Genomic DNA, 24,724 nt, shown 5'->3' on the forward strand with positions numbered 1-24,724 from the left:
ATTGGTCTGTGCATGGCGCATGAAAACCACGCGGCCTGCACGGACCGAATACACGCTCGTGTGAATCCCCCCTAACGGAAAGCCAAACAGAAACTATTGCTTACGTTTGCATTACCATTGGCCGTACTAAAGGCCATACATTCTCCGTGCCAGTGTGCATGTACCCTTATACAGTAGGGATTCATAATTCAGCATAATTGATCTCTCTACTGACCTTAGTTCTATGTACTGAGCTTAGTTCTGGTACCGTATTTGCCATCTGCCATCTGCCATCTGCCAAAACGGAGTAGCAGTTGGTCAAACTAATGTCAAATAATATTCACTAGGACGATACTACCTGGATAGCTGACTTGTGCAGGATAATCAGAAGCTGTCTTGTGCCAGACTATCGGAAGCTGCTTGTGCCGGACTATGGCTATGTGCCAGACTATCGGAAGCTGGCTTGTGCCAGACTATTGGAAGCTAGCTTGTGCTGGACTATCGGAAACTGGCTTGTGCCGGACTATCGGAAGCTGGTTTGTGCTGGACAATTGGGCTTGTGTCGAATACGGAAACTGTAGTCATCACAGAAGCTGTATTAATCATGGACACTGGACTTGGCACGGTCACCAGACACGGATATTGAAGTCGTCACAGACACTGGACTTGGCACGGACACCAGACATGGATACTGAAGTCGTCACGGACACTCGACTTGACACGGACACCGGACACTGGACTGGACCCCGAACACGCATACAGGATACAGGATAATGCTTGGGAACCTTTGCAGACCAACGCAGGATTAGACACAACATTGATCAGGCAAAGAGGAAGTGGGCAGAGTTCTTCTTAAAGTCCCGGGTGTGCTGGGATTGGCCATGGGTGATGTTCCTGGTGCGCAGGCATCGGCCAAAGGAGAGGGAGAAACCGGGAAAGTTCTCAGAGTCTTGCGGTCACGGCTGCTGGTAAGTGGGGAATGCCGGCAGTCAGCGACCACGGGCATCACAGTACCCCCCTGCTTACACCCCCTCTTCTTAGGTCCAGAACATAGAAGGAACTTCTTGATGAGAGCTGGGGCATCAACATTTCCTTCTGGCTCCCAAGATCACTGCTCAGGACCAAAACCTTTCCAATCCATAAGCTCAAAGGTCTTCCATCCTACCTTCTTGAAGTCCAGGATCTCCTTGACCTCGAAGACATCAGAAGAACCGCTGGGAGCAATTGCAGAGCCAGGAGATTTACTGTACCGGTTGAGGACCACAGGCTTCAGGAGGGACACATGAAAGGAATTGGGAATCTTGAGACTAGGGGGTAGACGTAGCTTGTATGACACCGGGTTAATCTGTTACAGGACTTCAAAGAGACCAGGAAATCTGGGAGCGAATTTGTAGGAGGGAATTTTCAGGTGAATATTTTTTGAAGATAACCAGACTTTAACTTTGGGAAGAAACTGAGGAGGAAGCCTTCTCTTCCTATCGGCATACTTCTTCATGCAATTCACTGCCTGCAGGATTGCATGCTTCGTTTGCTGCCATAACTGAAGAAAACTTCCAAAAGAAGAGTTAGCTGCAGGCACTTGAGATGTAGAGGAAGAGGGACACGTGGATGTTCGCTGTAAACAATAATAAATGTAGATGTAGCAGTAGACTCACTCGTGCGATAATTGTAAGAGAATTCAGCCAATGGAAGAAGATGCATCCAGTTGTCGTGTTGAACAGATACAAAATGTCTAAGATAATTTTCAAGCACTTTATTATTCCTTTCAACTTGGCCGTTGGACTTCAGGTGGTATGCAGAAGAACAGTCCAATTTCAAATCCAAAACTTTACACAAGTTTCTCCAGAACTTAGACAAGAATTGCACACCCCGATCAGACACAAAATGGAGGGGCAATCCATGCAAACAAAAAATATGTTGAACAAATAAATTTAACAGGCGAGGAGCTGAGGGAAGGACAGACAAAGGAACAAAATGTCCCATCTTGGAAAACTTATCCACCACGACCCAGACAGTGGTACTTCCAGCAGAATGAGGAAGATCGGAAATAAAATCCATGGCAATATGTTGCCAGGGACCATCGGGAACAGGAAGAGGTTGTACACCCGCAGGCTTGGAATGGGTAGATTCTTGGGCACAGTTGGTACACGAGGAAACATAGTCCGCAATGTCTTTGGGCAGCGTGGGCCACCAGTAATGATGAGAAATTAATTCCCGAGTCTTGCGAATACCAGAATGCCCTGCCAACTTGGAATTATGACCCCAGATGAGAATTTTCTTCCTGTCAGTAGGACGAACAACATTTTTTTCCATGAGGAATGTGTTTAATCAGCAGAGGGTTAACAGAAATAATCCTAGAAGGGTGAATGATATGCTGAGGATCCTCTTCAGGGTTATCTGTCTCAAACGACCGAGACAGTGCATCGGCCATTATATTTTTATCAGCAGGACATAAATGGAGTAGGAATTGGAATCTGTCAAAGAATAGCGACCATCTGGCCTGACGAGGGTTTAGTCATTGTGCAGACTGTAAATAAGTGAGGTTCCTGTGATCAGCATAGATGATAATAGGGTGAGCAGCCCCTCTAGCAAATGCCTCCTTCTAAGGCTAAATTGATGGCAAGTAACTCACCCAGTACCCAATGGAGTAGTTTCGTTCTGCAGCAGAGAAGAGTTTTGAGAAGAAGCCACAGGAAACCGCCTTACCCTTGGCGTTTCTTTGAAATAGAAGTGCTTCAGCACCAATGGAGGAAGCGTTAACCTCCAACGAGAATTGCCAAGGAACATCAGGATGGTGAAGAACGGAGGCAGAAGTGAAGGCTCTCTTGAGGTGAGGTTGGTGAATGCCGACTTTGCCTCAGGGGTCCAGACCTTAGCGTTCACTCCCTTCTTGGTGAGAGCAGACATAAGAGCGGTAAGTGAAGATAAACTTGGGATGAACTGGCGATAGCAATTTGCGAAGCCAAGAAATCTTTGCATGGCATGGAGACCATGAGGACGTGGCCACTCTAAGACAGACTTCACTTTCTTCGGATCCATCTGGAGTCCACGCTCGGAAACTATATAGCCCAGAAATGGTACTGATTTCCTTTCGAACACTCGCTTTTCAAGTTTGGCATAGAGGTTATTCCCCCTTAACCGCGACAGGACTTAGCAAACATCCTTCTGATGAGTAATCAGATCTGGTGAGTAAATCAAGATATCGTCCAGATATACCACCACACAGACATACAGTAGATCCCGGGTGATGTTGTTTGCAAATGCCTAGAACACAGCTGGAGCGTTACACAATCCAAAGGGCATAACAAGATATTCGTAGTGACCGTCCCAGGTGTTGAATGCAGTTTTCCATTTGTCACCTTTGCAGATACGGAACAAGTTATTAGTCACAGCTTTGTGAAATTCTTGGCCCCACGAATTCTGTTGAAGAGCTCTGAGATCAGCCGAGGGGTGCTTGTTCTTGACTGTGATTTGGTTTAAAACACAATAGTCAATACAAGGCTGGAGAGAACCATCTTTCTTTTCCACGAATAAGAATCTGGCTCTGGCTGGAGAAGTAGATTTCCTGAGAAACCACCTCTTGAGGTTCTCCTTGACGTATGCCAACATGGCTTGGGTTTCAGGCAAGGAGAGAGGATAAACCCGTCCACGAGAAGGTGAAGCTTGGGGAGCAATTCAATCGGACAATCATTAGGACGATGGGGAGGCAGGACCTCAGCCTCCTTCTTGCTGAAGACATCCGCATAACAGGCATACTGTGGAGGCAGACCACAGAGTGACTGAGGTACCGAGGACTGGACCGGACGAACCTGAGGCAGGCAGTGGTGTAGACATCGGGGTCCCCACTGGAGAACCTCTCTGAAATTACAGTCAAGGACAGGAGCGTGTTGGCGAAGCCATGGTAGTCCCAGCAGGATAGGGTTAATAATTTTAGGCAGAGCATAAAAGGCTATTAGTTCTGAGTGTAGAACACCAACTTGTAACTTCGAGGGTTCTGTGATGGACATTATTAGGTCTGGCAGAGGTTATCCATTCACAGAAGCAACTGCAAGAGGTTTCTCCAGAGGAGTCGTGGGCAAGTGGGGACGGTCTACTAAGGCCTGATGAATGAAATTCGCAGCTGCTCCAGAATCCATAAAGTGGAAACTGAGTGTGATTCTTCACCAGAGGAAATCGTCACAGGAATAGACAATATGGGAGAAAATTTTGCAGAACGCGTAGGTCCACCTAGGGTAGTTTCTCCTATCTACCCTAGGTGCTGGATTTTCCCGGCTTCTGGGGACATTGACACACAAAATGACCCTTGTGGCCACAGTACAGACATAGGCCAGTGGAACACCTGCTTGCATTACTTGGACCGGCATCTTGGATTGACCAGCGTAATCCATGGCCTGAGCAAACTGTCACAACTGTGGGGCATGTGGACCCACTGGGCCACTCTGCCATAATGGAGTAGCAGCTGGTCAAACGAATGTCAAATAACAGTCACTAGGACGAGAGTACCTGGATAGCTGGCTTGTGCAGGATGATCAGAAGCTGTCAAGCTGTCTTGTGCCGGACTTTCGGAAGCTGGTTTGTGTCAGACAATCGGAAGCTGGCTTGTGCCAGACAATCGGAAGCTGGCTTGTGCTGGTCAATTGGACTTGTCTCGGATACAGGACACTGAAACTGTACTCGTCACGGACACTGGACTTGGCACGGACACGGAGAGTGAAGCTGTCATGGACACTGGACTTGGCACAGACACCAGACACAGAGAAAAGCCTGTCATGGCAAATGCAATAAACTCGACCCTCTTTTGGCTCTAGGCGATTTACCTCTGCCAGCGACATGATGCCAGTTCTCAGAGTCAGGCAACGGCGGTAATGTGCCCATATCTTCCAATGGCATCCATGAGGGGACCTCAATCGGATCTAATTGCAGCCTCTCCCAAGCTCGTGCAAGATCTGAAGGTACTCGTATGGTGATTTGAGTCCCATCCTTTAAAACGGCTAAACCAAACGGGAACAGCCAGCGATAAGACATTCCTTTAGACTGCAGCAGATCCAGCAGAGGTTTCATCTTCCTCCTTTTCATCAGCGTAGAAGATGCCAAATCTTGAAAAAGTTTTACAGTACATCCCTCGTACACGATCGGAGGTTTATTTCTCGCTGAAGCCAAAATTGCAGCTGTATCAACATAACTGAGCAACCCGCAGATCACATCCCGTGGGGGTTCACCTTGTTTTGGTTTCGGGCGTAATGCTCTATGAACCCGTTCTATAATCACTTGGGAGGTCCGTTCTTCCCCTAATAGCCCTGTAAAGACCACTTGCGCCATTGATCTAAAAAAATCAGGGGCACAGGATTCAGATACACCTTTAAAACGTATATTCTTACTGCGACTCCTATTTTCTTGATCTTCCAGAAGAAGAAAAGCATTGTTTAAATATTGCTGATGCAATGCTGTCTTATCCCCCAGAGCCTTAGAGTAATGCAGCGTCATGCTCTGTGCCACTTCCAGGTTTTCAACTCTGTTACCAATGTGTTTAATATCAGCTCGCATATCTGCTATCTCCTTAATGAGGGGAGTCATAGCTTGAGTCAAAGCTTTTTTGAGAAAAGATCGTGTAATCGGGGCCCCACCAGCAGCTCCCAGTTCTCTCCTGTCGTCCTCCTCTTCACTCCGGTCTGAGTCCTCTTCCGACACAGCACGGGGAGCCGGCGCCATCTTAGCCATTTTAGCAGAAGCAGAGGAAGAAGTTACTGACCTAGTTTTCCACAGTTTAGCGAGATCTCCTTGAGGTCCGTGGGCTTTAGGTGAGCCTGGGGTCTCCCTGCTTCTGTCTTTGTGCGTCGTGACCATAATTTAGACAGTCACCATCGGTAGAAGTGCAGTTTACAGAGGTGAGTTTTCAGGAGCTCTCAGCAAGCATCCATCTGCTGCGCGGTCAGGCTCCACCTCCCTGGTACCGTATTTTTGAACTAATCTTGGTTCATTTCCTCTTCAACACTCTAACTAAATGGACTGTGCGCACCTATGATGTTGAATATGCACATATAGGTCTATAATGGATGAGTTTAACCCCTAAATGACCATGCCTATTTTGGCTTTTAACGGAACCTGTCACCAGCATTTCACCTATTAAACCAGCAATACCAGGTGGAAGTATGTCACGAACCTGTCAGGAAGGATGGGATTCAGTTTCGCCAGCTTCTAGTAGCGCTTAAAACACTGAGGCGCAGATATTAACAGATTCCCCGGGTTTTCACGATGGACCGCCACAAGGCCGTTTCGACTTCGCTGTGGGGAATCTGCAGATTGCATCCCTTAAAAGAAGTGGCCTAGAACCGTGCAGGTGATGCAGTACAGGATCAGGATATAGTATCGTGGTCAGCAATAGCCAAGGTCAGGGTCACAGGCACAGATGCAGATGTCAGAGATACAAGCAGAAGTCGTTACAGAGGAAGTCAGATAGGGTATGGTACAATGCTGGAGCTAGGTAGAAAGGACCTGATACTTTGGCACCTGTTGGTGCTAAGAGAGAAGCTTATATGGGCTGTCCTATAGTTACAGTGAAGGAAATAAGTATTTGATCCTTTGCTGATTTTGTAGGTTTGCCCACTGTCAAAGACATGAACAGTCTAGAATTTTTAGGCTAGGTTAATTTTACCAGTGAGAGATAGATTATATTTAAAAAAAAATAGAAAATCACATAGTCAAAATTATATATATTTATTTGCATTGTGCACAGAGAAATAAGTATTTGATCTCTTTGGCAAAATAGACTTAATACTTGGTGGCAAAACCCTTGTTGGCAAGCACAGCGGTCAGATGTTTTTTGTAGTTGATGATGAGGTTTGAACACATGTTAGATAGAATTTTGGCCCACTCCTCTTTGCAGATCATCTGTAAATCATTAAGATTTCGAGGCTGTCGCTTGGCAACTCGGATCTTCAGCTCCCTCCATAAGTTTTCGATTTAATGTCCTGGTGGAGGGAAGGAGGTTGTCACTCAGGATTTGACGGTACATGGCTCCATCCATTCTCCCATTGATGCGGTGAAGTAGTCCTGTGCCCTTAGCAGAGAAACACCCCCAAAACATAATGTTTCCACCTCCATGCTTGACAGTGGGGACGGTGTTCTTTGGGTCATAGGCAGCATTTCTCTTCCTCCAAACACGGCGAGTTGAGTTAATGCCAAAGAGCTCAATTTTAGTCTCATCTGACCACAGCACCTTCTCCCAATCACTCTCAGAATCATCCAGATGTTCATTTGCAAACTTCAGACGGGCCTGTACATGTGCCTTCTTGAGCAGGGGGACCTTGCGGGCACTGCAGAATTTTAATCCATTACGGCGTAATGTGTTACCAATGGTTTTCTTGGTGACTGTGGTCCCAGCTGCCTTGAGATCATTAACAAGTTCCCCCTGTGTAGCTTTCGGCTGAGCTCTGACCTTCCTCAGGATCAAGGATACCCCACGAGGTGAGATTTTGCATGGAGCCCCAGATCGATGTCGATTGACAGGCATTTTGTATGTCTTCCATTTTCTTACTATTGCACCAACAGTTGTCTCCTTCTCACCCAGCGTCTTACTTATGGTTTTGTAGCCCATTCCAGCCTTGTGCAGGTCTATGATCTTGTCCCTGACATCCTTAGAAAGCTCTTTGGTCTTGCCCATGTTGTAGAGGTTAGAGTCAGACTGATTAATTGAGTCTGTGGACAGGAGTCTTTTATACAGGTGACCATTTAAGACAGCTGTCTTTAATGCAGGCACCAAGCTGATTTGGAGCGTGTAGCTGGTCTGGAGGAGGCTGAACTCTTAATGGTTGGTAGGGGATCAAATACTTATTTCTCTGTGCACAATGCAAATAAATATATATAATTTTGACTATGTGATTTTCTGTTTTTTTTTAAATATAATCTATCTTTCACTGGTAAAATTAACCTAGCCTAAAAATTCTAGACTGTTCATAACTTTGATAGTGGGCAAACTTACAAAATCAGCAAGGGATCAAATACTTATTTCCTTCACTGTAGGCGTCATGTGACGTCATGGGGGAGTTTACCAAAATTGTAGGTAATGCCATGTACTAGCCACTAGAGGGAGTTCCAGATTGTATTTTGCATTCCAGCCACTAGAGGGAGCTCCAGTATGTATCCTCGCATTCCAGCCACTAGACTGAGCTCCTGCCCCGTTGCTGAAACTGTCTGCCCAGGTGTGACAAAGTGGGTAAAAAATAATTTCTATGTAACCTATAATTATCTTCTAAGTAGGCTCTGTACATTTACTATTAAATTTTTTTAGGGTTTCTGTGCCACATGCTAATGAGCATAAAAGAATCATATCTTTGTTTGGAAAGAGTCATATCTTCAGTCCTCAAGTCTTTCTGAGTTAACCCCCGCCTTCTTACTTTTGATTGAAGGCTCCTCGCCTCCCCCCCAGCACACACGAAATCCCGCGTTTGTGCATCGATGTTCTCTTCTGGTGTGCGCACATAGGGACGCCGGATTATTACCATAAACGGCGCAAAATGTTTTCAGACCGTTATTTACGGTCGGAGGAGGATGTTAGGAGAGGTGATATCGACAATGAACTTTTGACAGCAGCAGCCAGTGAGAGGTAAGTAGAGTTCAGCAGGTGAAATGCTGGTGACAGGTTCCATTTAAAGAGGCTCTGTCACCAGATTTTGCAACCCCTATCTGCTATTGCAGCAGATAGGCGCTGCAATGTAGATTACAGTAACGTTTTTATTTTTAAAAAACGAGCATTTTTGGCCAAGTTATGACCATTTTTGTATTTATGCAAATGAGGCTTGCAAAAGTACAACTGGGCGTGTTTAAAGTAAAAGTACAACTGGGCGTGTATTATGTGTGTACATCGGGGCGTTTTTACTTCTTTTACTAGCTGGGCGTTAGGAATGGGAGTGTATGATGCTGACGAATCAGCATCATCACCTTCTGTTCGTTAACACCCAGCTTCTGGCAGTGCAGACACACAGCGTGTTCTTGAGAGATCACGCTGTGACGTCACTCACTTCCAGCCCCAGGTCCTGCATCGTGTCGGCCACATCGGCACCAGAGGCTACAGTTGATTCTGCAGCAGCATCAGCGTTTGCAGGTAAGTAGCTACATCGACTTACCTGCAAACGCCGATGCTGCTGCAGAATCAACTGTAGCCTCTGGTGCCGATGTGTCCTCGCTCGTCCGACACGATGCAGGACCTGGGGCAGGAAGTGAGTGACGACACAGCGTGATCTCTCGAGAACACGCTGTGTCTGCACTGCCAGAAGCTGGGCGTTCTGAAGAGAAGTGGATGATACTTCTCGTCAGAACGCCCAGCTAGTAAAAGAAGTAAACACGCCCAGATGTAACACACATAATACACGCCCAGTTGTACTTTTACTTTAAACACGGCCAGTTGGACTTTAGCAAGCCTCATTTGCATGAATGCAAAAATGGTCATAACTTGGCCAAAAATGCTCGTTTTTAAAAAATAAAAACGTTACTCTTATCTACATTGCAGCGCCGATCTGCTGCAATAGCAGATCGGGGTTGCAAAATCTGGTGACAGAGCCTCTTTAAGGACCAAGCATTCTTCTTATTTTTTTTCATAGAGCCCTAGCTTTATTATTTTTCCGTCGATGTAGCTGTATGAATGCTTTCTTTTTTGGCGTAATAAATTTTATTTTTAATGGCAACATTTTGGTGTACATATAGTTTGATGTTTTTACGTTTCAATTTTACGCCGTTTACTGTACAGCGTAAATAAGTCTTATATTTATCCTATGGGTCTGTAAGATTACAGCGATACCAAGTTTATTTTTTTGTTATGATTTACTTTTATAATAAAAACACTTATAAAGGAAAATAATTAGTTTTTGCATTGCCAAATTCCAAGAGCCCTAACTTTTTATTTTTCCATCAATGTAACCATATGTGGGATTGTTTGCGGGATGAAATGTTGTTTTAATTGGTACCATGTTGGGTTACATGAGACTTTTTTGGGGGGGGGGGGGGTGGAAAAACCCCGGATTCTGATGTTGCCTTTTGCATTATAAATTTGTACACTGTTCACTTTGAATAAGTTATTACGCTTATTGCTCGCGTCATTATTATTGTGAAAATATCATATACAGTGAAGGAAATAAGTATTTGATCCCTTGCTGATTTTGTAAGTTTGCCCACTGTCAAAGACATGAACAGTCTAGAATTTTTAGGCTAGGTTAATTTTACCAGTGAGAGATAGATTATATAAAAAAAAAAAAAGAAAATCACATAGTCAAAATTATATATATTTATTTGCATTGTGCACAGAGAAATAAGTATTTGATCCCCTACCAACCATTAAGAGTTCAGCCTCCTCCAGACCCGTTACACGCTCCAAATCAACTTGGTGCCTGCATTAAAGACAGCTGTCTTAAATGGTCACCTGTATAAAAGACTCCTGTCCACAGACTCAATTAATCAGTCTGACTCTAACCTCTACAACATGGGCAAGACCAAAGAGCTTTCTAAGGATGTCAGGGACAAGATCATAGACCTGCACAAGGCTGGAATGGGCTACAAAACCATAAGTAAGGCGCTGGGTGAGAAGGAGACAACTGTTGGTGCAATAGTAAGAAAATGGAACACATACAAAATGACTGTCAATCGACATCGATCTGGGGCTCCATGCAAAATCTCACCTCGTGGGGTATCCTTGATCCTGAGGACGGTTAGAGCTCAGCCGAAAACTACACGGGGGGAACTTGTTTATGATCTTTAGGCAGCTGGGACCACAGTCACCAAGAAAACCATTGGTAACACATTACGCCGTAATGGATTAAAATTCTGCAGTGCCCGCAAGGTCCCCCTGCTCAAGAAGGCACATGTACAGGCCCGTCTGAAGTTTGCAAATGAACATCTGGATGATTCTGAGAGTGATTGGGAGAAGGTGCTGTGGTCAGATGAGACTAAAATTGAGCTCTTTGGCATTAACTCAACTCGCCGTGTTTGGAGGAAGAGAAATGCTGCCTATGACCCAAAGAACACCGTCCCCACTGTCAAGCATGGAGGTGGAAACATTATGTTTTGGGGGTGTTTCTCTGCTAAGGGCACAGGACTACTTCACCGCATCAATGGGAGAATGGATGGAGCCATGTACCATCAAATCCTGAGTGACAACCTCCTTCCCTCCACCAGGACATTAAAAATGGCTCGTGGCTGGGTCTTCCAGCACGACAATGACCCGAAACATACAGCCAAGGCAACAAAGGAGTGGCTCAAAAAGAAGCACATTAAGGTCATGGAGTGGCCTAGCCAGTCTCCAGACCTTAATCCCATCGAAAACTTATGGAGGGAGCTGAAGATCCGAGTTGCCAAGCGACAGCCTCGAAATCTTAATGATTTACAGATGATCTGCAAAGCGGAGTGGGCCAAAATTCCATCTAACATGTGTGCAAACCTCATCATCAACTACAAAAAATGCTGTGCTTGCCAACAAGGGTTTTGCCACCAAGTATTAAGTCTTGTCTGCCAAAGGGATCAAATACTTATTTCTCTGTGCACAATGCAAATAAATATATATAATTTTGATAATGTGATTTTTTTTATTTTTATATAATCTATCTCTCACTGGTAAAATTAACCTAGCCTAAAAACTCTAGACTGTTCATGTCTTTGACAGTGGGCAAACTTACAAAATCAGCAAGGGATCAAATACTTATTTCCTTCACTGTATATATATATATATATATATATATATGTATAATATGCTGTTAAACCGATCTACAAATCCTCATTAAAATCTGCAATAAAAACGGCATGAACTTTGTATGGATATAGCCATGCTGATAAGCTGCAGCATTTACACAACAGATAGGGCATGTTTCAGATTTTAAAATCTGTAGCATGTCAAGAGTCTGCTGCAGATTTTTAAAGGCTATGTACACTTTTGAAAAATATTTTTTTTATATAAAAAATGGGTATCAGTGTGATTGATGCAACTTTGTAATTACATTTTATTACAAATTCTTTGTACTTTTCAGATACAGCTGCTTTGTATCCTGTATACAGAGCAGTTGTATCTAGCGCTGAAACCTGTATCCGTCAGGTCAGCAGGACCAACGGGTTCAGTATCAGCGGGTCGAGCTGTTACCGATCACATTTAAATTCATAACTTAGATGTGATCGATAACAGGTGGATCCTACATATCTGAAAATGTAAAAATGATTGTTAATAAAATGTAATTAGAAAGTTGCACCAATCGTTTTCAAAGGTGTACATAGCCTTTAACGCTATACGTTAATGGGGTTTGTTAAATTCCTGATAATTTACATTGTACTGTTGTAATGGCCGGAAGGAGGTGAAGGGAAAGTGAGCCCTAATCTACCCACCGCCCTGTCCCTGCCTACTTGCAACGACTCGCCCTAGGCGACGAGGTACAACTGGGCGGCGGTCCCTACGCTGTCTAAGTGCACAGGAAAACAAATAGGGAACATGCAAGGGAAGGGGCAGTAGCCACGGAACGCCACGAGGAAACGGAGCGGCGAACGGACAGTCAGGACCAAGACGAAGTGAGTACACCCAAGCGGGCAAGGAGACAGAAGCAAGCCAGGGGCAAAGCAAAGCAGGTCAAGCAGAACTGCAGCAAGGCAGAAGGACGGCAGAAGCAGGCTGGAGCAAGCAGCAGTGGGGCCAGGAATCCAAAAGAATTACAAGCACTGAGGGAGAGAACAGGGCAGGTAATAAAGGACAGGGGGCGGAGCTAACTCCGACAGACCAGGCCGCGATAGGCTCTCCCACTCCTGAGCCTGCCACCCTGGTTGGTGGGAGATGGTGTCAGTCGAACAGGTCTGGCCTCAGGTGTGGATTGATTAATCCCAGGAGTATGCCTAGATGAAGTACCTGGCAGATCCCTAACAGTACTCCCCCTTTTATGAGGGGCCACCGGACCCTTACTAAGGGGACCCGGTTTAGTGGGGAAGAGAAGGTGGAACCTCCTGATCAATACCCCAGCGTGAACATCACGGGCAGGTACCCAAGTCCTCTCCTCCGGCCCGTATCCTCTCCAATGGACCAGGTACTGGAGGGAGCCCTGGACCATCCTACTGTCCATAATCTTGGCCACCTCGAATTCCACCCCCTCAGGGGTGAGAACGGGAACAGGAGGTATCCTCGAGGGGGACCAGGACGGGGAGCAGCGTTTAAGGAGGGAGGCATGGAAGACGTCATGTATGCGAAATGATGGGGGGAGCTCCAGACGGAAGGATACAGGGTTGAGGACTTCAATGATCTTATAAGGTCCAATAAATCGGGGAGCAAACTTCCTGGACGGGACCTTAAGGCGCAAGTTCCTGGACGACAACCAGACCAAATCCCCGACGACAAACCGGGGGTTAGCAGAACGTCTACTATCCGCCTGAATCTTTTGTGCGCTCTGGGACGCCTCTAGGTTCTTCTGAACCTGGGCCCAGACGGTGCACAGTTCCCGATGAACATCCTCTACCTCAGGATTATTGGAACAACCAGGGGAGACGGAGGAGAATCTTGGGTTAAACCCGAAATTACAGAAAAACGGGGAGACCCCTGACGAGTTACTGACCCGGTTATTCAAGGAAAATTCAGCAAGGGGAAGGAATGAGACCCAATCGAATTGACAGTCAGAGATGAAACACCTTAAATATTGTTCCAGGGATTGGTTGGTCCTTTCCGTTTGGCCATTAGTTTCGGGATGGAAGGCGGAGGAGAAGGACAGATCAATCTCCAACTTTTTACAAAAAGCTCTCCAAAATAAGGAAACAAATTGTACCCCTCTGTCAGAAACGATATTGACTGGGGCCCCATGGAGACGCAGGATGTGTTTCACAAACAAAGAAGCTAACGTCTTGGCGTTAGGTAGCTTCTTAAGGGGCACAAAGTGGCACATCTTGCTGAAGCGGTCGACTACCACCCACACCACCGACTTGCCCTGAGATGGAGGCAAATCGGTGATAAAATCCATGGAGATATGGGTCCAAGGTCTCTGGGGAATGGGCAAGGAACGTAGTAGGCCCGCAGGTTGGGACCTAGGGGTTTTGGACCTAGCGCAAACCTCACAAGCGGCGACGTAAGCCCTAACGTCTTTAGGCAACCCAGGCCACCAATAGTTTCTGGTAATGAGGTGTTTGGTGCCCAAGATGCCAGGATGACCAGATAGAGCGGAGTCATGGTTTTCCCTGAGTACCCTCAGCCGGTATTGCAGGGGAACAAACAGTTTGTCCCCAGGGACGTTCCCGGGAGCTGCACCCTGATCAGCCGCGATATCAGAAGCTAAATCAGAATCCGTGGCAGAGACGATTATACCAGGGGGTAAAATACAAGCAGGATCCTTCTCAGAAGGAGGATTGGCCATGAAACTACGTGACAGAGCATCAGCCTTAATATTCTTGGACCCAGCCCTATAGGTAACCAAGAAATTAAATCTGGTAAAGAATAGTGCCCACCGAGCTTGTCTAGGATTAAGCCTCCGGGCCGATTCTAGGAAAACCAGATTCTTGTGATCCGTAAGGACCGTTACCTGGTGTCTGGCCCCCTCCAGGAAGTGCCGCCACTCCTCAAAAGCCCATTTAATGGCTAGAAGTTCGCGGTTGCCAATATCATAGTTACTCTCCGTGGGCGAAAACTTCCTAGAGAAGTAAGCACAGGGGCGGAGATGGGTGAGGGAGCTGGTACCCTGGGACAAGACGGCCCCCACTCCCACCTCGGAAGCGTCAACCTCCACAATAAATGGCTCCTCTTGGTTGGGCTGAATCAGCACGGGGGCCGAGATAAAGCACTTCTTGAGGGTCTCAAAGGCCTGGACGGCCTCAGGGGGCCAATGGAGGACATCAGCACCCTTGCGGGTAAGGTCCGTAAGAGGCTTAGCGACGACCGAGAAGTTGGCAATAAATCTCCTGTAATAGTTGGCGAACCCTAAAAAACACTGTAACGCCTTAAGGGAGGCAGGTTGGACCCATTCCGCCACAGCCTGAACCTTGGCAGGGTCCATGCGGAATTCATGAGGAGTGAGGATTTGCCCTAAAAATGGTATCTCCTGTACCCCAAAGACACATTTTTCAGTCTTAGCAAACAGATTATTCTCCCGAAGGACCTGGAGCACCTTCCTGACATGCTCCACGTGGGAGGACCAGTCCTTGGAAAACACCAGTATGTCATCAAGGTACACAACAAGAAAATTACCCAGGTACTCTCTCAGGATTTCATTAATAAAATTCTGGAAGACAGCAGGGGCATTACACAACCCAAAGGGCATGACCAGGTATTCGAAATGACCCTCGGGTGTGTTGAACGCAGTTTTCCACTCATCCCCCTCTTTGATGCGGATAAGGTTATATGCCCCCCGTAGATCGAACTTAGAAAACCATTGGGCTCCCTGAACCTGATTAAAAAGATCCGGAATCAAAGGAAGTGGGTACTGGTTCCTTACGGTGACCTTATTCAGGTTACGATAATCAATGCACGGCCTAAGACCACCATCCTTCTTCCCCACGAAGAAGAAGCCAGCACCTACAGGAGAAGTCGAGGGGCGAATGAAACCCTTGGCCAGGCATTCTTGGATATATTCCCTCATAGCTTTACGTTCAGGACATGAAAGATTAAATATCCTCCCCTTAGGAAGCTTGGCACCAGGCACCAAATCGATAGCGCAATCGTAATCTCTATGGGGGGGCAACACCTCGGAGGCCTCCTTAGAAAACACATCGGCGAAGTCCTGAACAAACTCAGGAAGCGTGTTTACCTCCTCCCGGGGAGAAATAGAGTTAACAGAAAGACATGACATAAGACATTCATTACCCCATTTGGTGAGATCCCCAGTATTCCAATCAAATGTGGGATTATGCAACTGCAACCAGGGAAGGCCTAAAACCAGATCAGACGATAATCCCTGCATCACCAGTACAGAGCACTGCTCCAAATGCATGGAGCCAACCAGGAGTTCAAAAACAGGAGTATGCTGAGTAAAATAACCATTAGCAAGGGGAGTTGAGTCGATTCCTACTACAGGGATAGGATAAGGTAAATCAATACAAGGCATCTTTAGAGACATAGCAAATTCCGCAGACATGATATTAGCAGATGACCCTGAATCCACGAAAGCACTGCCCGTGGCAGACCGGCCAGCAAACGAGACCTGAAAGGGAAGCAAAATTTTATTGCGTTTCACATTAACGGGAAATACCTGTGCGCCCAAGTGACCTCCCCGATGATCACTTAGGCGCGGAAGTTTTCCGGCTTCTTATTCTTGCGCCTGGGACAGGTGTTCAGTAGATGCTTGTCGTCCCCACAGTAGAAGCAGAGACCATTCATTCTGCGAAACTCCCTACGTTGTCGAGGGGACATGGAGGCCCCGAGTTGCATAGGTACCTCCGAGTCCTCCGTGGAGGGGCGAGGAGACGGGACCTCGGGGGGGATCGCAGAAAAGTCAGAGGGGAGCACACTGAAGCGTTCTAGCTGACGTTCCCTGAGAAGTCGGTCAAGTCGTACTGCTAGGGCCATAACCTGGTCAAGGGAGTCAGACGAGGGGTAGCTAACCAGCAAATCCTTCAGGGCGTCAGATAATCCTAACCTAAACTGGCACCTTAGGGCCGGATCGTTCCACTGAGAAGCTACGCACCACTTCCTAAAATCAGAACAGTATTCCTCAACCGGTCTCCTACCCTGACGTAAGGTCACCAGCTGACTCTCGGCTAAGGCAGTCCTGTCAGTCTCGTCGTAAATGAGTCCGAGGGCAGAGAAAAAACGATCAACAGAGGAAAGTTCAGGGGCGTCAGGAGCCAAGGAGAAGGCCCACTCTTGGGGCCCTTCCTGGAGTCGGGATATGATGATACCCACCCGCTGGTTCTCGGAACCTGAGGAGTGGGGCTTTAGGCGGAAATACAGTCTGCAACTCTCCCGGAAGGAGAGAAACGTCTTACGGTCCCCTGAGAACCGGTCAGGTAACTTGAGGTCGGGTTCTAGAGGTGAGGTGAGGGGTACTACTAAAGCAGCGTCACCCTGATTGACCCTTTGGGCCAGGGCCTGGACCTGTAGGGAGAGGCCCTGCATCTGCTGGGCCAGGGTCTCAAGGGGGTCCATGATAGCGTCAGCGTAGGAGAAATGGTAGACTAGGTAAGGGCTTGTAATTATGTAATGGCCGGAAGGAGGTGAAGGGAAAGTGAGCCCTAATCTACCCACCGCCCTGTCCCTGCCTACTTGCAACGACTCGCCCTAGGCGACGAGGTACAACTGGGCGGCGGTCCCTACGCTGTCTAAGTGCACAGGAAAACAAACAGGGAACATGCAAGGGAAGGGGCAGTAGCCACGGAACGCCACGAGGAAACGGAGCGGCGAACGGACAGTCAGGACCAGGACGAAGTGAGTACACCCAAGCGGGCAAGGAGACAGAAGCAAGCCAGGGGCAAAGCAAAGCAGGTCAAGCAGAACTGCAGCAAGGCAGAAGGACGGCAGAAGCAGGCTGGAGCAAGCAGCAGTGGGGCCAGGAATCCAAAAGAATTACAAGCACTGAAGGAAAGAACAGGGCAGGTAATAAAGGACAGGGGGCGGAGCTAACTCCGACAGACCAGGCCGCGATAGGCTCTCCCACTCCTGAGCCTGCCACCCTGGTTGGTGGGAGATGGTGTCAGTCGAACAGGTCTGGCCTCAGGTGTGGATTGATTAATCCCAGGAGTATGCCTAGATGAAGTACCTGGCAGATCCCTAACAACTGTACTTTGTTAAAGAATTTGGTGTGGAATGCGCAACAAATACGCAATGTGTGAACCCGGCCTAAGGCAAGTTCAGCATTTTTATCGTTTAGCAGCTCAAAGCACCTGAGCACCTGAATTCAAAGTGCATTCATCGCAATTATGAAACACAAACTAGTGAAATACATAACTATTCATATAACTATACAACCCATTACTGTCACAAATTTGCATTACAAGGTCCTTTCACAATAGCGACCGTGGCATCTAAGCCGTTAAAATGATGGGTGGCCCCCCCTGACAGCCCATTGGCCCCCATGTAACGCGATCGCAGGCTGCCGATGGTTGTCATGGCAGCTCATGGCCTAATGAAGGCCCCCAGGTAAGCCTTCTTTCTGCTACTGCCTCTGGCAGGGCTAAACAGGAGCTTGTAAAAATGACAATACACTGCGATGCATCTGACGATCGCTGGTTCAAATGCCCTAAGGGGACTAATAAAAAGTGTTAAAAATAATGAAATAAAGTTTTTAGTAGTGTACAAAAAATGTAAATATATTAAAAGCTAAAAAACAACATTTACCATTTTCATCCAAATGTAAAAAATAAAAATATAAACAAGATTAGTATCGCTGCATCCATAAAAGTCTGTACTGCTACAATATAACATTATTTAACTCGCATGGTGAATGCCATAAAAACAAATTAAAACACAAGAATTGCTGTTTTTTGAACACCTTAGCACTCAAAATTTTTTAATAAAAAGTGATCAAAAAGTCGCATGTACCAAAACATGGTACCAATAAAAACTACAGCTCATCCCGCAAAAATAAGCCCTCACACCGCTCAATCGCCCAAAAAATAAAAAAAATTGTGGCTTTCAGAATTATGGACAAAATGTTTTTTTTTAACAAATAGTTTTTTCTATGTAAAAGTAGTGAAACATAATAAAAATGACATAAATTTGGTATCGCCGTAATCATATTGAGTAGCAGAATAACGTTAACTTATCATTTTTACTGCTTGGTGAAAGACGTAAAAACTAAACGCTGAAAAATTTGAGGAATCAGTTATTTTCCAATTCCACCCCACAAAGAGTTTTTTTTTTAGTTTCCCGGTAAATTAAATGGTACTTTAAATAGTGCCAATAGAAACTACAACGCCTCCCGACAAAAATTAAGATTTTATACCACTTAATTGACGGAAAAATAAAAAAGTTATGGCTCTTGGAATGTAGGGAGTGAAAAACAAAAAAGAAAAAAAAATGAAAAATTGCTGGGGCACAAAGGGGTTAATATTTATAGTGAATGTAAATCACTTTGTAGAGATTTATTTGGAGACTCTTTTTCTGCTGATAAGACCTTATTCACACGAACGTGTTATACGTCCGTGCTACGTGCGTGATTTTCACGCGCGTCGCACGGACCTATGTTCATGAATGGGGCCATTCAGACTGTCAGTGAATTTCACGCAGCGTATGTGTGCTGCGTAAAACTCACGACATGTCATATTTGGCCGTCTTTCGCGCAGCACGCACCCATTGAAGTCAATGGGTGCGTGCAAATCGTGCACGGCACATGGAAGCACTTCCTAGTGCCGTGAGTGATGCGCGCTACAGTAGTCAAATAAATGAATGAAAACAGAAAAGCACCATGTGCTTTTCTGTTTGTAAACATAAAACCAGAGTGTCATCATGATGCCGGTTGCGCGAAAATCACGCCATATGATGATGACACAGGGACCTTTTGCGCGCGCAAAACGCAGCTAAGAGTTAGAAAAATGTCATGAAATATACTGGGATACAACATAAAAAAGCCCAGAGGCCCAGAGTGTGTCCAGGGGATGTTAAACTACTAGATAACTTCTGATAGAAGTCATTTGAGGTGAAATAGAAATTAGGCAAAGTTTTATATTTTTAATCATTTTAGCAAAACCATGGATGGGAATTCTAAATATCCTTCCTGAATTAAAAACTAGAACAGTTTGCAGCATATTAAATTATTACATACAGTCAAACATATATATAGTAGAAATACTTCGATGTTTCAAGACACTTTAAAGAAAAAATGCTATAAGAAGACACAATATTTACCCTATCATATAACATTATGTACTAGTATACTGGTTTTAATTTTCATTTTGGCATCTTTAGTGTCGGGCTTTGGCCTAATTCCCTGAGTCTTAGTTCTCTCGTGTAGATTTTATGTAGATTAGTGGTAATCAGGACTTCCTGCCTCCGGCTTTATTACATTTATATCAACTCTGAACTTCTCGGAGGCCTTGTCCTAAAAAACTGGAACTGTACCTCCTACTCAGTTGGAGGTTCCAAATATGGATGGTAATCAGATGTTCCTTTTCTTTTTCTAGTGGGTGTCAAGCATCCAGACTAACAACATATGTGAGTTCTAGTATTTGAAAGGAAGGCAAATGTTTGTTCTTACATGAAACGTTCCTGTCCAGAACAATTTGAGATGTTGGCATAAGAAAAGTCAAAAAAATTTGAGGTGGACAGTCTTCTGATTGAAATAAAAGGACAGACTTAACATATGGGTATGTTATATATTTCATTGTCCGATGCAATTTGTAAATGATCACTCTGGAGTGGTGTACTTAACATATCATACTTGCTATATATTCTTCCAAACGTTATTAAAGTCGACTTTAAGGCCTCATTCACACGGCAGGGTTTCCCGTCCGGGTGCCGGCCGTTCATAAATCGGCCGGCACCCGGCTGCATTAGGAATGATAGACCCCTAATGGGGCTATTCACACGACCGATTTTTTGACGGCCGGAAAATCCGGCCGTCAAAAAATAGGACATGCTCTATCTTTGCCCGGGCACCCGGCCGCCCGGCTCCCATAGAAGTCTATGGGGCCGGGTATTACACGGCCATCACCGGAATGTGTTCCGAGTGATGGCCGGGTTTCCCGTGGCTTGCGCTCTATCTCCTCCTCCTCACAGCGCAGAGTGCATGTGAGGAGGAGGAGTTGATGCCATTCTGACGAATGGCATCGCTGCACACTGTGTTGCAGGGCCGGGGTGTGCAGCAGGTGGAGGGAGCGCTGCGCTGGCTCCCTTCCCCTGCTTGTTAAAAGCACCCTGGCTCGGCGACACCTTAGATGGCGCCGCTAGTAGCAGCAGCTGCTGCGGCTGCTACTACTGCAGCGACGCCACTATAGCAGAGCGGGGAGGTATCTCCCCGCTCTGCTATGTGCTAGCCGCACTTTAGCTCCTTGAAGGAGCGGAATCCCCGTGTGTTCGGGGATTCCGCTCCTGGACAGAGCGCTTGATGTCTCTGTCCATATCTGGGCAGTGACATCAGGGGAAACTCCTGAAGCGGAATCCCCGAACACATGGGGATTCCCCTTCAGGAGCTGCCGCTGATGTCACTGTCCGGATCTGCCCGGCCCGGCACGGATGCATAACTTTATGCAAACCGGCCGGGCAGAATGGCCGATTTTACCGGCCGGCACTCGGGCTCGGACCCGACCCGGTCGTGTGAATCCCGCCTTAGAAAAACACAATGCAAATTCTGACTGCTTTTCATACTTTTGGGCAGTGTTTTCTACTAGACCACAAGGGTCTTTTTGGTAGTGTTTTCCACTAGACAATTAGGAAACTGGGCAATGGGGAATGTAAGGGAATTGATAAGGGAAATACTAAACCCCCTGGCTACATAGGTTGTAAACAATCACAGGGTATTATGCACTAGACCGTCATTTGTCATCCAACAAAACCATCAATATAAACTGTTGCCCTGTGCATCACTATGAGCCAAGGGTACAATAGTGCAACACTGATACAATTTTTTCATTACGTTTTCCTGCTCTCACTCTTTAGATGCGGTAATTTCTCTGCTCGTTGAAGACAGGTCAGTTTCCATTTTTTAACGTGGAGTGCAAATGTCTACTTGTATATTATTTAAATATTTTTATGCTTAATTTAAAATAAATTTTAAAATAATGCATAAAATATTTTAAAGATAATTTTATTTCATATTTATATGTTTGGGACAATGTCACAATTCATTTATTAGTAATGTTTTTTAAGAATTGTCTAGGTAAGATTTCTGACATTTATTATTTAAAAATATTTGTACAAGTTTTTTTTTTAACTAATGGTTAAAAAAATTTCTCTAGAAATGAACACATTTTTTTTACATTATTTGTGTTTTAACGATTTGTTTGCCATTTTGGCCAATCGATTCGTCAGGTTTAAAACTAAAATTTGAAGACTTTATAAGGATAATAGGTGAGTCGATTCTCCTATTGTATTCTATGACCATGGAATTATTCAAATGTCTAAACAGGCATATCAACTCACTCATCTCTAGTGTTGTCTATTCTTTGGAGAAGCTTACCTTGAGAGGAAACTTTCCAATGACCTTGCCTTGTCCTCCCTTTTACATGTAATCCCATCCCTTTTCTGCTTTTCCATCTCTTTAATTCTGGATTGGAATGTATCTACAATGTCAAACACTGACTTCATTGCAATAGGTACTTCATAATATTGCTGTGTGATAAAAAAGAAAACACCCAAATGAAAACCAATATAATTATATAAACCAGGAAAATCACAATTTTATTTATACATTTGAAATTAAATATGTAATTAGATATTTTAGTTAGAATGCAAACCATAGCAGACATTGATACCATTTTAGGTTCTGTAATACTAGCCACTGGGTACAGTTATTTTGTGATCCAACTGCACATTCAAAATTAGGGTTTTAGACACAAGAAAGCTACTACACTTCCTTCAAAAACTGTGAAAGCCATGTATTTGGACAGCACAGGTGTGTGTCGGGGCATCTGCCAGATGCAACAGCCAAATAGTCCAGTCTCCTTATAGACATAAAATAGTCCAAGTAAAAAAGTTTACCCGCATCCAAAACTAGTGTGTTTTTATAGGAACTGATACATGATACGGACCTTCAAAACTAGGGGTTTAGACACAAGACAGCTTCTTCGCTTCCTCTAAAAATGGTTGTTAAAAAGCAGATCTTACATACGCCTACATGCCTACTCTGGCATTAGTTTTGTATGAGCTCATACATGGCCCGTATTTACTTGGTACAGTAACCCTGTATTCATTTTTTTTATCAAGAAAGCTAATAGAGTAAGTATTCTTGTGAGGATCAAAGGAAACAGAGCTGTTGCATGGGTAATTGCTGATGTTGGCTTGAAACATTTGGCAAAGGCAGCCTACTAGGGTCAGCTGCTTCCCAAAGCCAAGTGGTTTGGCAGAAATACCAAGATATGACTAGAATTACTGCCAGTTACAGAGAATAGAGAGGCTTTCATTTGACAGTCACTCCATTATCTCTTTTGCTAAGGCCGTTCTATGACTGCAGAGATTAGTGCAGAAAGAGGAAGTGCTGAACTAGATTAGTCTGTGAGAGGATGATCACATTTGAGTTCCTGCCAAAGTGGAAGCGAATGGCGCTCCTGTGAGATTGTCTCCCCCAGTAGTTTTGTAACAATGTTGCCATGGATAACCTCTAAGCCACTTAATAGTCAGGAATAGGCATGACAGCACAATGGCTCTCTAGGGGCTAGATATAAAATCAATACTAGGTCCAGGGGACAAAATTAGAATCCATGTTGTTGCATTGCAAAGTTAGGAATAGGCCCCCAACTTGTTGAAAGTAAAGAAAAATGTAGTAATGCAAACAGCAGCATAACTATTTCTACATGAGTAGTCTTCAAAGCATTATTAGAAGTGTAATATATCAGATCTTTGCCCAAAGTCAACAAAGTGCTATATAGCAGAATTCCATCACCATATTTTGCCTCCCAAAAGGAACAACGTTTCTGCCCCTGAATGGACCCCCTCAATCTTAGGGGCCCCAGACTCCTATGGCTGTTGTTACACTGAGTGACCAGCAGGTGGAAGTGGGCACTGTGCTGGCTCCCTTCCCCTGCTTGTGTTTCAGAAGCGCCCGGACCCGTCGACTCAGCAGCTGCCTTTCCGCCTAGGCGCTTCTTCTCTCAGTGGCCCCCCTATGGCCGTCAGCACCACTAGCAGTCGTTGTGGCTGCTACAGCGGTAGCGACGCCACATTCAATAGTATCTGCATCTTAGGACGCAAATACTATTGAACACTATAGCAGAGCAGGGAGGTATCTCCCTGCTTTGCTATCTATTAGCGCCACTGTAGCTCCCTGAAGGAGCGGAATCCCTGCGTGGCTGGAGATTCCGCTCCTAGACAGAGTGCTTGATGTCTCTATCTATATATTGAAAGTGACATCAGGGGCTTCTCCTGGAGTGGAATCCCAAGTCGCAGAATTGGCAATACTGTGAACGGGGATTCCGCTTCAGGAGTTGCCCCTGATGTCACTGTCCATATATGGACAGGGACATCCAGCGCTCCGTCCAGGAGCTGAATCCCCGGCCACACGGGGATTCTGCTCCTTCAGGGAGCTACAATGGCACTATCTATAGGAAGGGAGAGGGTCCTATCTACAAGCGGGGTGTCTGGCACTACCTACAAGGGGGCTGTGTGGCACTTCCTACAAGAGGGCTGTGTGGCACTACTTACAATGGGGCTGTGTGGCACTACCTACAAAGGACTGTGTGGCACTACCTACAGGGGGCTGTGTGGCACTCTCTACAAGGAGGCTGTGTGGCACTACCTACAAGGGGGCTGGGCTGTGTGGCACTGCCTACAAGGGGCTGTGTGGCACTACCTACAGGGGGCTGTGTGGCACTACCTACAAGTTGGCTGTGTGGCACTACCTACAAGGGGGCTGTGTGGCACTACCTACAAGGGTGCTGTGTGGCACTACCTACAAGTGGGCTGTGTGGCACTACCTACAAGGGGGCTGTGTGGCACTACCTACAAGGGGCAGTGTGGCACTATCTACAGAGGGCTGTGTGGCACTATCTACAGGTGGCAGACGTATTCTCTTTAACTCCCAACCTTCATTAGAATTTTGAAAAATGGAGCTATGCGATCCATAAGACTGAGTGGGGAGCCGATGGTCATTTTATTGTGAGTGGCAGTCTGTGTAAAGGATCTGCCAGACACAGCTTCTGTGTCAACGCCCATAGGTAATCAGTC

The 24,724-nt window shown here is 45.7% G+C and overlaps 1 protein-coding gene across 1 annotated transcript in view; it reads right to left on the reverse strand.

Annotated features, from left to right (window-relative positions):
* Window positions 1-24,724, reverse strand: part of CCDC80 (coiled-coil domain containing 80) — a 101,183-nt gene that overhangs the window by 35,150 nt on the left and 41,309 nt on the right. Inside the window, exon 5 of the mRNA XM_075853911.1 lies at window positions 22,023-22,174. Coding sequence (XP_075710026.1) covers window positions 22,023-22,174 — 152 coding nt within the window. The remainder of the gene's footprint in view (window positions 1-22,022; window positions 22,175-24,724) is intronic.

Source organism: Rhinoderma darwinii, chromosome 2 (assembly GCF_050947455.1).
Source record: "Rhinoderma darwinii isolate aRhiDar2 chromosome 2, aRhiDar2.hap1, whole genome shotgun sequence".
In the NCBI taxonomy this organism is placed as follows: Eukaryota; Metazoa; Chordata; class Amphibia; order Anura; family Rhinodermatidae; genus Rhinoderma; species Rhinoderma darwinii.